Raw genomic sequence first — 13,678 nt, 5'->3', positions numbered from 1 at the left:
TATTATATTCGGTTCTGTTATGTAGAATACTATCATTATGTGATCTTGCAGACATTGATTCAGCTTTGATCTAACGTTTAAACAAGCCCCATTAGCTAGACTAGTCTGTTCTCCACAAGTAGAGCAGACACGGCATAAATTAGAGAATAAACACATGTGCAGAATGTGATCCACACATGCGAAGAAGCTTCGGGATCTTTAGTCTGATGAAAAAAAGTCAGGGAAAAGTTGGTTCCGCATCCATTCTGCATTATATATCAGGAGAAAGTATCAGGAGAATCAGGAGAGTATAAGGTGAAATTCAATATACATGTAGTTCATTCTATGTTCACCCTATGACGCAGCTGTCTCTTACCCTTCGACAACCTACAGATTGTGTTTGTGCTGTATCTTGTTGCTCCCTCAGGTATTTTCAGTGTCTTCATAGGTCTACTGCTGTAGATTAATCACTATGGCTCTATTTACCTTACAGTGCACTGACTTTCCACCCACGCCAGGCTACAGAGGCCACGTCATACTCACCGGCGTAGAGCCTGCCACATGGGCAGTTGCCATATGCTTCCATATGCTTTACATAATAAATACATATCAAGTTTATAGCTACTGAAGCTTATAGAAAGACATACCTGTATAGAAAGATCAAGGACTGTTGATGGAGAGAGCAAATAACAGACAATGTATCAGCTTTCAACATGGATGTTTTGTGTTATCATATTTTATGCTATACTCTAACCTTGTACCTGGCCATCGGTGCAGCTACCCCAACAATTTCTGTGGCAGATGCATTATTACTAACATAAGTTATCCACAGTTCAATTCAGATGAAATCAATTCACAATTTTTTTTTAAAACAATGTTTTTATGGAGACCCATTGCAAGCCAAGAGTGTGGAAAATTCCATTACGTTATCAGGTTGAACGGCTTACTGAATCATATAACCGAAAACTCATTAGAAGAATACAACAAATCCCAAGGCTAGCTTCACACCACCTCAACCCCTATAGTCTGTCCACCCATAAATTTCAATTATCCACCCTATAAGAGAGAGTGTGAGGGGGAGGGAGCGAGGGAGTGAGTGGGGAGGGGAAGAGAGAGAGAGCATGGGGGGGTGGAGAGATTGATGGAGGCAGTGAGGGAGAGAGGAGGAAGAGGCAGAGGGGGGGAGTGAGAGAGAAAGTGAGGCAGAGGGAGGGAGCGAACGAGCAAGCGAGGGGGAGAGAGAGAGGGAAGAAGATGCAGGAGGAGGAAAGATGGATGGAGGGAGGGAGGGAGAGAGGGGGGTAGAGGCAGAGAGGGGGAGTGAGAGAGAAAGTGAGGCAGAGGGATGGAGTGAATGAGCAAGCGAGGGGGAGAGGGATGATGCAGAGGGAGGAATAGACAGAGAGAGAGAGCGAGAGAGAGAGGAGAGGAAGAGAGACGGAGGTAGGGAGGGAGGGAGAGAGAGGGAGGGAGGAAGAGGCATAGAAGGAGGAGGAAGAGAGAGAGAAAAATATATATTTCCATCATTTCCATCATATATTTCTCAATTTCATTTCAACTGAATCTCTTGGGTCTGGGCACAAAAAAGGCACACGGCCCAAATCACTGCCTCTCAAGGCTTTCTATTCTCCTGCTGTACACGCCCCAAAGATAGCTGTGTATCAGACCACAGCTCACCACAACCAAGGTCTCTGTCTTCTTTTGTGAACACCAGACATGAACAACAGCACCAGCTGAAGTGTCTGAGGTTAGATGGGATTTGGCCTGAGGGAACTGTAAATCCCCCAAAGTTTGCCTTGACCAGAGAGACAAAGAGAGAAAGAGAACAGAGAGATCCAGACAGATAAAGAAAGTTGGGCTAAGTGGTGATTATGATTTTGGAATGGGTACTTTTTTGGTGGAAGATCTGCCGCTGATTCAGGTCTTCTTCAAAGTTGTGTCACTTTTAGTCCAGTGATGTTAGTCAGTGTCCCATCAACTAGTACCAGAATAGTGCCGTAGCTATTCAAAGGACATATATATTTTAGTGTTCCACAGGCCCACAATGCCCCATTATATCAAAGCGAAAACAGTTTTTTAGAACTTTTGAAAATGTATTAAAAATAAAAAAACAGATACCTTATTTACATAAGTATTCAGACCCTTTGCCATGACACTCGAAAATGAGCTCAGGTGCATCCTGTTTCCATTGATCATCCTTGTTTCTACAACTTGATTAGAGTCCACCTGTGGTAAAGTCAATTGATTAGACATGATTTGGAAAGGCACACACCTGTCTATATAAGGTCCCACAGCAAAAACCAAGCCATGCGGTCGAAGGAATTGTCCGTAGAGCTCAGAAACAGGATTGTGTCGAGGCACAGATTTGGGGAAGGGTACCAAAAAATGTCTACAGCATTGAAGGTCCCCCTCCATTATTCATAAATGGAGGAAGTTTGCAACCACCAAGACTCTTCCTAGAGCTGGCCGCCCATCCAAACTGAGCAATCCCCCCGAGAAGGGCCTTGATCAGGGGGCCTTGATCAGTGACCAAGAACCTGATGGTCACTCTGACAGAGCTCCAGAGTTCCTCTGTGGAGATGGGAGAATCTTTCAGAAGGACAACCATCTCTGCAGCACTCCATCAATCAGGCCTTTATGGTATAGTGGCCTGACGGAAGCCAAAGGACTCTCAGACCATGAGAAACAAGATTCTCTGGTCTGATGAAACCAAGTTTCAACTTTTTGGCCTGAATGCCAAGCGTCATTTCTGGAGGAAACCTGGCACCATACTTACGGTGGAGCATAGTGGTGGCGGCATCATGCTGTGGGGATGTTTTTCAATGTCAGGGACTGGGAGACGAGTCAGGATTGAGGGAAAGATGAACGGAGCAGAGTACAGAGAGATCCTTGATGAAAACCTGCTCCATAGCGCTCAGGACCTCAGACCGGGGTGGAGGTTCACCTTCCAACAGGACAACGATTCTAAGCACACATCCAAGACAATGTAGGAATGGCTTCAGGACAAGCCAGAGCCCGGACTTGAACCCGATCGAACATCTCTGGAGAGACCTCAAAATAGCTGTGCAGCGAGGCTCCACATCCAACCTGATAGAGCTTGAGAGGATCTGCAGAGAAGAATTGGAGAAACTCCCCAAAAAAAGGTGTGCCAAGCTTGTAGCATCATACCCAAGAAGACTTGAGACTGTAATCACTGCCAAAGGTGCTCCAGACAAGAAAGTACTGGGTAAAGGGTCTGAATACTTATGTAAATGCCCAAAATTCTATTAACCTGTTTTTGCTTAGTTATTATGGGGTTAAGTGTACAAAGCATTAACTACACCTTCTTAATATTGTGTTACATCCCCTTTTGCCCTCAGAACAGCCTGAATTCGTCAGGGCACAGACTCTACAAGGTGTCGGAAGCGTTCCACAGGGATGCTGGCCCATGTTGACTCCAATGCTTCCCACAGCTGTGTCAAGTTGGCTGGATGTCCTGTTCATTTTTGATACACAAGGGAAACTGATGAGCTTAAAAAAATAAGCAGCGTTGCAAACCAGTGCGCCTGACATCTACTACCATACACCACTCAAAGGCACTTAAATCTTTTGTCTTGCCCATTCACCCTCTGAATGGCACACATACACAATCCATGTCTCAATTGTCTCAAGGCTTAAAAATCCTTCTTTAACCTGTCTCCTCCCCTTCATCTACACTGATTGAAGTGGATTTAACAAGTGACATCAATAAGGATCATAGCTTTTACTTGGATTCCCCTGGTTAGTCTATGTCATGGAAAGAGCAGGTGTCCATAATATTTTGTATACTCAGTGTAAACTGTATATATATATATACAGTTTATATATACAGTTTATATATACACTGTATATATTTACTTAGTGGGCAGTTTATATGGTACACCACCCCGTTCAAGAAAGTGGTTCACTCCTACAGACAGTGAATCACGTGGCCGTGGCTTGCTATATAATTGAACGTTAGAATGTGGAAAGCAAGTGACCTAAACGACTTCGAGATTGGTATGATCGTCGGTTCCAGTATCTTGGAAACGGCTGGACTCCTGGGCTTTTCATACACTACAGTGTCTAGGGTTTATCGAGAATGTTGCAACAAACAAAAATCATCCAGTCAGTGGCAGTCCTGTGGGCGAAAACAGCACGTTGATGAGCGAGGTCGAAGGAGAATATCAAGAATCGTGCAAGCTAACGGGGCCACAATAAGAAGATGCAGAACTGCATCTTGGAACGCACAACTCGTCGGTCCTTGGATGGGCTATTGCAGCAGACGACCACAACAGGTTCCACTCCTATCAGCTAAAAACAAGAAGAGGCTCCAATGGGCATGCGATCACCATCACTGGACAATTGAGGTGTGGAAAAACATTCCCTGTTGCATCATGCTGTTGGCAAAGTCAGGATTTGGCTTAAGCAGCATGAGTCCATGGCCCCATCCTGCCTGTTGTCACAGTACAGGCTGGTGGCAGTGGTGTAATGGTGTGGGGAATGTTTTCCTGGCACGTTAAGTCCCTTGATACCAGTTGAGCAACATTTGAACGCCACACCTTGTAGAATCCATGCCAACAACAACAATCAAGCTGTTCTGGATGCAAAAGTGAGGTCTGACCTGGTACTAGATGGGTGTACCTAATAAATTAGATGCGTGTCACATGATCTTTTGAACCTGCATTATTCAGAAATGAAGATGGCTGTTAAGGAACATTACAGATGACAAACTTGATCTGTGATCTGTTATCGATACTAGAATATTGCCTTAGCTATAAAGATTAATATAAAGCTATAAAGCTTTATGTTAAGGAATATTACTGAGGTCAAAATATCAGACCCATCATTAGTTTCCTTTGCAGCTGCAAAGGAATATACTGCCAAACCGTATATCAGCTGCCAATCCGTATATCAGCTGCCAATCCGTATATGAGCTTTAGGAGGCTGAAACTGCACTTAGGCAGTAGGGTGGCTGTGTGCCTGTACACTTATATAAATCATCCTAAATGCATTATTGGCGCCAAGAGAATGTTGTCCTTGTTGCGGCCAATGCTACATTAATTTCTGTTTTCACTTACAGCCGTTGAAAATTAGCCAGCTGGCTAAATCTGGCACATTTACAGAGATGTTGGTTCAACAGTAAATGCCCCAAATAGTCATATTATACTGAATTATTTATTTCCTCACCCAGCCAACATATTGAAAAATGTCCCAGTCAGATAAACCAAGTCAAGTGAATCACTTTCTACAGTGATTTCATTACAAATTAAAACTATTATGATAAGGATAAGAATGATGATGATGAAAATGAGGAGGAAAATGATTTAATTATTTTCTTACTTCCAGGATGTCGGATGACAGGATGTTGAGAAACTTGTCTCTTTGGTCGGCGACGCCAATGTTCCCGCCAGAGAACTCCTCCTTTAACTCCTCCCTCCCTCCGTCATTCACGGACTGGGAGGCACCCACCTTCACCGCCGCTGCCCGCGTCCGGGTGGCCGCCACCATGGTCCTCTTCGTGTTCGCTGCCTTCTCCAACCTCTCTGTGCTGATCAGCGTGGCATGGGGCCGCGGGCGCCGCCTGGCTGCCCATCTCCGGCCACTCATTGCCAGCCTGGCCTCTGCAGACCTGGTGATGACGTTCGTGGTAATGCCGCTGGACGCGGTGTGGAACGTCACCGTGCAGTGGTATGCCGGTGATACCATGTGCAAGCTGCTGTGCTTCCTCAAACTGTTTGCCATGCACTCGTCTGCCTTCATCCTGGTGGTGGTCAGCCTGGACCGCCACCATGCTATCCTGCACCCGTTGGACACGCTGGACGCTGGGCGAAGGAACAAGAGGATGCTGCTCGTTGCCTGGGTCCTCAGCCTGCTCCTGGCCTCCCCACAGGTGGGTGTACATACGATAGCATCTACATAATTCTCAGACTACAGCATAACAACACGAATAATCAAATAGTAAGCCTTGTATTGATTGATTGCTGATCTACTATCTTACTAGCCTGTTATCCACATTGAATATCACTCCATTTCACTATGGTTTGACTTCACTGAATAATTTTGCACCCGCATTCAATTAATAATTTGTGCCTATGTTTGTAATGGTTATGTATAACAATGCAGTCCATGACTGGATCACCATTTACGAATCAGAAAACCAAATCTTTTGATCGACAACATTTTTCCACATTGGTCTTATGCTAAACCATAGTTTCTTAGAGGACTACTTTCTATCTGATCAAAGTGTCCTTCTACTGGAACAGGTCCAGACTGAATCAGTGTATAGGAGCAATAGTGAAATGGAGAGCTATTCAGTTTGGATTCCGGGCTAGTAAGATAGCAGGGCTGCAATCGATCATAAGTTGGTCATTGTCTTCCTCACACAATAGAGCATACAGTCAGTGATCTGCCAATCAAATTAAGTCCTATGAGTAGGTGGGTGGTGCATTGAGAGGAAATTATCTCTCAGCAAAAAAGAGAGCATTTTTAAGGTTGGTGTATTCAACTGTAATTCTGTAGGACAAACACACCAGCTCTTGATTGTTGGTTGTAGTAATGTGAGTAGATTGGCTTAGAAGAGGAAGCAGCTGAAGCAGTCATCAGCTTGGTAACAAAGTGTTTCTCTGGTTAAATAAAATGATCAAATTGGCTGAGGAGGTCAGCTGCATATTGATTATAGTCCCACCCCAATCCAAACAGTAGTGCTGTGAATGATATAAGCCTTTACCCACCCTGACAGGTAGGGAGAGAGAGAAGACAGGGAGAGAGAGATTGCTTTCACTGCTTTCAGTGTATTTACAGTGCATACGGAAAGCATTCAGACTCCTTGACTTTTACCACATTTTCTATGTTACACCCTTATTCTAAAATGTATGAAATAGTTTTGTCCACTCATCAATCTACACACAATACCTCATAATGACAAAGCAAAAAAAGTGTTTTAGATTTTTTTGCAAATGTATAAAAAATGTAAAGTATTCAGACCCTTTACTCAGTACTTTGTTGAAGAACCTTTGGTAGCGATTACAGCCTCGAGTCTTCTTGGGTATGACACTACAAGCTTGGCACACCTATACTTTGGGAGTTTCTCCCATTCTTCTCTGCAGATCCCCTCAAGCTCTGTCAGGTTGGATGGGGAGCGTTGCTGCACAGCTATTTGAGGTCTCTCCAGTGACGTTAGATTGGGTTCAAGTCCGGGCTCTGGCAGGGCCACTCAAGAACCATGGTAGACTTGTCCCGAAGCCACTCCTGCATTGTCTTGGCTGTGTGCTTAGGGTCATTGTCCTGTTGGAAGGTGAACCTTCAGCCCAGTCTGAGGTCCTGAGCGCTCTGGAGCAGGTTTTCATCAAGGATCTCTCTGTACTTTGACCATTCATCTTTCCCCCGATCCTGACTAGTCTCCCAGTCCCTGCCACTGAAAATCATCCCCACAGCATGATGCTGCCACCACCATACTACACATTATGGATAGTGCCAGGTTTCCTCCAGATGTGAGTCTTGGCATTCTTGTCAAAGAGTTGAATCTTGGTTTCATCAGACCAGAGAATCTTGTTTCTCATGGTCTGGGAGTTCTTTAGGTGCCTTTTGGCAAACTCCAAGCGGGCTGTCATGTGCCTTTTACTGAGGAGTGGCTTCCGTCTGGCCACTCTACCATAAAGGCCTGATTGGTGGAGTGCTGCAGAGATGGTTGTCCTTCTGGAAGGTACTCCCATCTCCACCGAGGAATTCTGCCGCTCTGTCAGAGTGACCATCGGGTTCTTGGTCACCTCCTTGGCCAAGGCCCTTCTACCCCGATTGCTCAGTTAGGCCGGGCGGCCAGCTCTAGGAGGAGTTTTAATGGTTCCAAACTACTTCCATTTAAGAGTGATGAAGGCCACTGTGTTCTTAGGGATCTTCAATGCTGCAGAATTGTTTTGGTACCTTTCCCCAGATCTGTGCCTCGACACAATCCTGTCTCTGAGCTCTACAGACAATTCCTTCGACCTCATGGCTTGGTTTTTGCTCTGACATGCACTGTCAACTGTGGGACCTTATATAGACAGGTGTGTGCCATTCCAAATCATGTCCAATCAATTGAATTGAATCAATTGAATGATCAATGGAAACAGGATGCACCTGATCTCAATTTCGAGTCTCATAGCAAAGGGTTTGAATACTTTTGTAAATAAGTTATTTCAGATTTGTATGAAAAAAAACAGTTTTCACTTTGTCATTATGGGGTATTCGGTGTAGATTGATTAGGATTTGAATTTATTTAATCAATTTTAGAATAAGGCTGTAAAAACAAAATGTGGAAAATGTCAAGGGGTCTGAATACTTAATAAGGCACTGTATATATTCATTCATTTGAGGTGTATTGTCAATTGGTCTTTATAAACAAAGCATGTTGATTTTTTCAATTTTACTCCTATTTAAACCATTTTTCTTTTGCAATATTTTTGTATTTACATGTATTTCATGCCAATACGCACTGATTTTGAATTTGAATTGAGAAATGAGGGAGTAGATTTCATTCCATGCTCACAGATCAATTTGTAACCGAAAGTACAGTACTTTGGACACTCAATCAATTCCATTTGATTTGATTTGAGTTCAGAGTTGAAGGCCCCATTGCACTGCACTGAGAGAAAATTGCTTTCCCTCCCCGCATGGCTAGATTTCAGTGTTCCCTCTTTTTTTACTGTCACAGAGAGAGAGTTTACCACAAATCCAATCCCCTTAATGTCAGCGCCTCGGAGAGATGACATTTCTGGCTGTCAGTGGACACAACCTTGGAGGTGCTAGTCAGTGGCTGTTGTTCCAAATGAAGAAGGGAACAACACAGAACATCGGCTGTAAAAGGGAGGGAGAGACACAAGGCGGGGGAGAGAGATGTTAGCTCAGAGAAAGGAGGGTGGGTGGTGAGTTGTGGAGAGATCAATATGGCCCCTTTACCAACCACACATACACACTTGACATGGATGGCCATTCTATGGGAAATGCATGTTCCTGGTTAAGCAATTAAGTCAACTCATCTGATGGTGACTGAACACAGCACTGGTGACTGTGGCTGTGAAGAGAATTTTTTTATTTTATTTTATTTTATTTCACCTTCATTTAACCAGGTAGGCTAGTTGAGAACAAGTTCTCATTTGCAACTGCGACCTGGCCAAGATAAAGCATAGCAGTGTGAACAGACAACAACACAGAGTTACACATGGAGTAAACAATAAACAAGTCAATAACATGGTAGAAAAAAAAGAGAATCTATATACAATGTGTGCAAAAGGCATGAGGTAGGCAATAAATCGAATAATTACAATTTAGCAGATTAACACTGGAGTGATAAATCATCAGATGATCACGTGCAAGAAGAGATACTGGTGTGCAAAAGAGCAGAAAAGTAAATAAATAAAAGCAGTATGTGGGGTGAGGTAGGTAAATTGGGTGGGTAGTTTACAGATAGATGTACTATGTACAGCTGCAGCGATCGGTTAGCTGCTCGGATAGCAGATTTTTAAAGTTGTTGAGGGAGATAAAAGTCTCCAACTTCAGAGATTTTTGCAATTCGTTCCAGTCGCAGGCAGCATGGGACTGGAAGGAAAGGCGTCCAAATGAGGTTTTGGCTTTAGGGATGATCAGTGAGATACACCTGCTGGAGCGCGTGCTACGGGTGGGTGTAGCCATCGTGACCAGTGAACTGAGATAAGGCGGCACTTTACCTAGCATAGCCTTGTAGATGACCTGGAGCCAGTGGGTCTGACGACGAACATGTAGCGAGGGCCAGCCGACTAGGGCATACAGGTCGCAGTGGTGGGTCGTATAAGGTGCTTTAGTAACAAAACGGATGGCACTGTGATAAACTGCATCCAGTTTGCTGAGTAGAGTATTGGAAGCTATTTTGTAGATGACATCGCCGAAGTCGAGGATCGGTAGGATAGTCAGTTTTACTAGGGTAAGTTTGGCGGCGTGAGTGAAGGAGGCTTTGTTGCGGAATAGAAAGCCGACTCTAGATTTGATTTTGGATTGGAGATGTTTGATATGAGTCTGGAAGGAGAGTTTGCAGTCTAGCCAGACACCTAGGTACTTATAGATGTCCACATATTCTAGGTCGGAACCGTCCAGGGTGGTGATGCTAGTCGGGCGTGCGGGTGCAGGCAGCGAACGGTTGAAAATACATGGATTATTGAATCCATCTCATTTACTATGTATGCAGGCACGCACGCACACACACTTTAAATGATGATAATCATGGAGCAGATATTATGTGCAGACAGAAGCCATCTCATATTGAGTGTTTCCATGTTTATGCTTACTAATTGACCAAGGATTTTCAAGGATTGGTGGAGTTGGTCAGTGGTTCAATTCATTCAGCACAAAACCTGGTTGAATCAACATTGTTTTCACAATGTTGTGAAAACTGATTGGATTTTCAGAAAGCCATCAATTTAAGGGAATTTAGTATTTTTTTCACCCGACTTTTAACCTAAATCCAATGACATGGTGACAGTTGTTGATGATTTCATGTTGAATTCATGTTGGTTGACTTTACCAAATATACACTGAACAAAAATAAAAAACGCAACGTGCAACAATTTCAAAGATTTGACCTTTTAATCTGCTACTTGATATGCCACACCTGTCAGTGGGATGGATTATCTTGGTAAGGAGAAATGCTCACTAACAGGGATGTAAACACATTTTGGCACAACATTTTAGAGAAATAAGCTTTTTGTGCATATAGAACATTTCTGTGGTCTTTTATTTCAGCTCATGAAAAATAAACGAACACTATATTTTGCGTTTATGTTTTTTTAGTATAAATTGAATTACGTTTGTGCCCAGTGGGAGGTGACTGAAAGCCGATTTTATTAGCACTTCAGTACAGCAGAACGGTGGCAAAATGTACCCTCAAAGGCCCTCATCAAAAACACTGCCAAAAATAGAATAGCGAAGTGAAGCTCTCCCAGCAGGCAAAACTGGTTGCAGTGATGTTTTTCTGACATCTTCTGTAATGTCATGGTATACTATTTGTAAAAGTTGTATTTTCCAGAAAGAAACATCTTTACCTATGTGTAATACTGCTGACTTTTCTACAACCAGAAAAACTGTTTACATTCATAAGTCATTATGATATTTTCTCTGTCTCTGTCTCTGTCACTTTTGTCTGCTACGATAGCTATAGATATGAGGACATTATGATGGAAGGTGTTACAAGGGAAGGGAAGCTATTCGCTTCTGGTTCCCCATGCCATTTGTATTTATGCAATTATAGGAGATACGTGTGTCTGAGAGTGATGTCTGCAAACAGTGCCTTCAGAAAGTATTCACACCCCTTGAATTTAAAATGGATTAAATATATTATTTTTTCACTGGCCTACACACAATACCCCTGTCGTGTCTTTGGCATCATTAAACTGAAGACTGTTTAGTTTATCAAATCAATTCTCTGTAATTATTATTACGTGATTAACTAATCAGGTAGATGTAATTAACTAGGAAGTCGGGGAACCAAGGAAAATATGCAGATTAAAAAGTTATAATTTTCCTAATATAACTTTCAGATATTTTAATATCTGATCAATTAGTCTTCTAATTAATGAATTATTCTTTACCTCAAGTTAGACTCATTGCAAACATTGTAAATTGTTGGTTATCTGCACAAACACAGTCTTCACTATGAGTCATCCATACATCAATTGTCTCAATCATTTATTTATTTACTAACTAACTAAATAATCACAGAAATGCACACACAAACAAACAAGTAGATATGGTTACAAGGAAATGATAGGAGAATGTTCCCTAGTTTGCTAAACCGGCATGGCGACTTGTTAGACAAAGGGACTGAGAAGGGCACGAAAGATAAGACACTACAAAGTTGATAATTATAACAATTGAAATGCTAATCCTTTGCACATGAACGCTCACTCATTCGGGAATAATTGAAATCAATATATATATTCACGCTTAGTATGTCGTCGTGATCTCTGTTGGAAAGTTAGTTTCTGTTGGAGAGTTTGTCCGCCCTCTCTCTCTCTGCCATGGTTAGAATGGATAGCTCAGAGTAACATTCAGCAATGTTGTTATAGAATAGATGTTTCGGCGGTTGTCGGCCTTCGCGTTCATGGGTACATAATTCCTAGCTGCAGACTAGTAATTAGTATCAAAGATTTGTTCTTATTCTGTCGGTATCGATAGTCTCAGAGTTTAACCACGTGGTATGGTTAAGATTTCAGCAATCTACTCAAACCTTAGCCCTCTCGGTTATCGAGGTAAGCTGGTCTCTACTCAAACCTTAGCCCTCTCGTAATTGAGAGAAGCATGGTCTGAAGGGAATTCCTCCCGGTGGGGGTTATATTCGTATCAGTAGAAAGGGGCTGTCCTATGACGCCAGATCAATGTCTGTGACTTAGTTAACTTTAAAGGGAATTGGGTTCCCTTTCATTAAACAGTTTAAAATAACATTACATAAGTTCACAAATAGTTTCATCTTTACTCATTCATTTTATTCAACAATTAGATGCAAGCCTCATAACTGAGACTCTTGTATAAACAGGGTTATGGTAATGTGGCTGTATTGTCTCATGAGTTTCACAAACACTAAACGAAATGGACCGGTCGTAGCTGGATTCTTCCCTGACCGTGTACACCTTTTCAAAAACATGTACATTGTTCAGTTGTCAAGTTGCTGGAGAAGTTCTTTGATCTCCTGTGAAACCTTTTCTCTCTATATACTGTCTGGCCATGAGGAAGAGAATTCTCCAGGAATTTACGACCTGAGATAACAGCAGCCTGGGTGTAGGTGACAGAGAGAGGGGGAAGGCACGCTATACCCAAAGAAGGCCACGTCATGACACCCCATAATGTCAAAGCGAAATTATGTTTTTCAAAACTTTTACAAGTGAAAAGCTGAAATGTCTTGTGTCAATAAGTATTCAACCCCTTTGTTATGGCAAGCCTAAATAAGTCCAGGAGTAAAAATGTATTGTTGTCTCTACCTTCTTAACCTTTGTGCTGTTGACTTTGCCCAATAATGTTTGTACCATGTTTTTGTGCTAGTACCATGTTGTGTTGCTACCACGCTGTGTTGTCATGTTTTGCTGCCTTGTTATGTTGTTGTCTTAGGTCTCTCTTTGTAGTGTTGTGTCTCTCTTGTTGTGATGTGTGTTTTGTCATATATTTATGTTGTTTAAAACATTTTTTATCCCAGGCCCCGTCCCCGCAGGAGGCCTTTTGCCTTTTGGTAGGCCGTCACTGTAAAGGAGAATTTGTTCTTAACTGACTTGCCTAGTTAAATAAAGGTTAAATAAAAAAATACATTAAAAAAAGACAGGTCAAGGGCAGGCAGAGGTCCGGAATCCAGGGCAGAGTCAATAAGGTACAGAACAGCATGCAGGCTCGGGGTCAGGGCAGGCAGAATGGCCAGAACCAGGGATACAGAACTTGAGACAGCAGTGAGACAGGAAAACATGCTGGTAAGACCTGACAAGACAAGACGAACTGGCAACAGACAAACAGAGAACACCGGTATAAATACACTGGGGATAATGAGGAAGATGGTCGACACCTGGAGGGAGGTGGAGACAAGCACAAAGAGGTGAAACAGATCAGGGTGTGACAGCAATACCTGAAAATTGTTTGAAGAATTTTGAAAAGAATAATGGGCAAATGTTGCTCAATCCAGGTGTGGAAAGCTCTTTAGAGACTTACCCAGAAA

General features: G+C 42.7%; 1 protein-coding gene across 1 annotated transcript in view; it reads left to right on the top strand.

Moving 5' to 3' along the window:
* The window catches only part of LOC129831111 (gonadotropin-releasing hormone II receptor-like), a 38,575-nt gene that overhangs the window by 12,853 nt on the left and 12,044 nt on the right, over positions 1-13,678 (top strand). Inside the window, exon 2 of the mRNA XM_055894169.1 lies at positions 5,326-5,869. Coding sequence (XP_055750144.1) covers positions 5,327-5,869 — 543 coding nt within the window. The 5' untranslated portion in view covers position 5,326. The remainder of the gene's footprint in view (positions 1-5,325; positions 5,870-13,678) is intronic.

The sequence above is a fragment of the Salvelinus fontinalis genome, chromosome 32, assembly GCF_029448725.1.
Source record: "Salvelinus fontinalis isolate EN_2023a chromosome 32, ASM2944872v1, whole genome shotgun sequence".
NCBI lineage: Eukaryota > Metazoa > Chordata > Actinopteri > Salmoniformes > Salmonidae > Salvelinus > Salvelinus fontinalis.
Note: the sequence above shows the minus strand (reverse complement) of the source record. Positions and strands in the feature narration are given on the sequence as shown.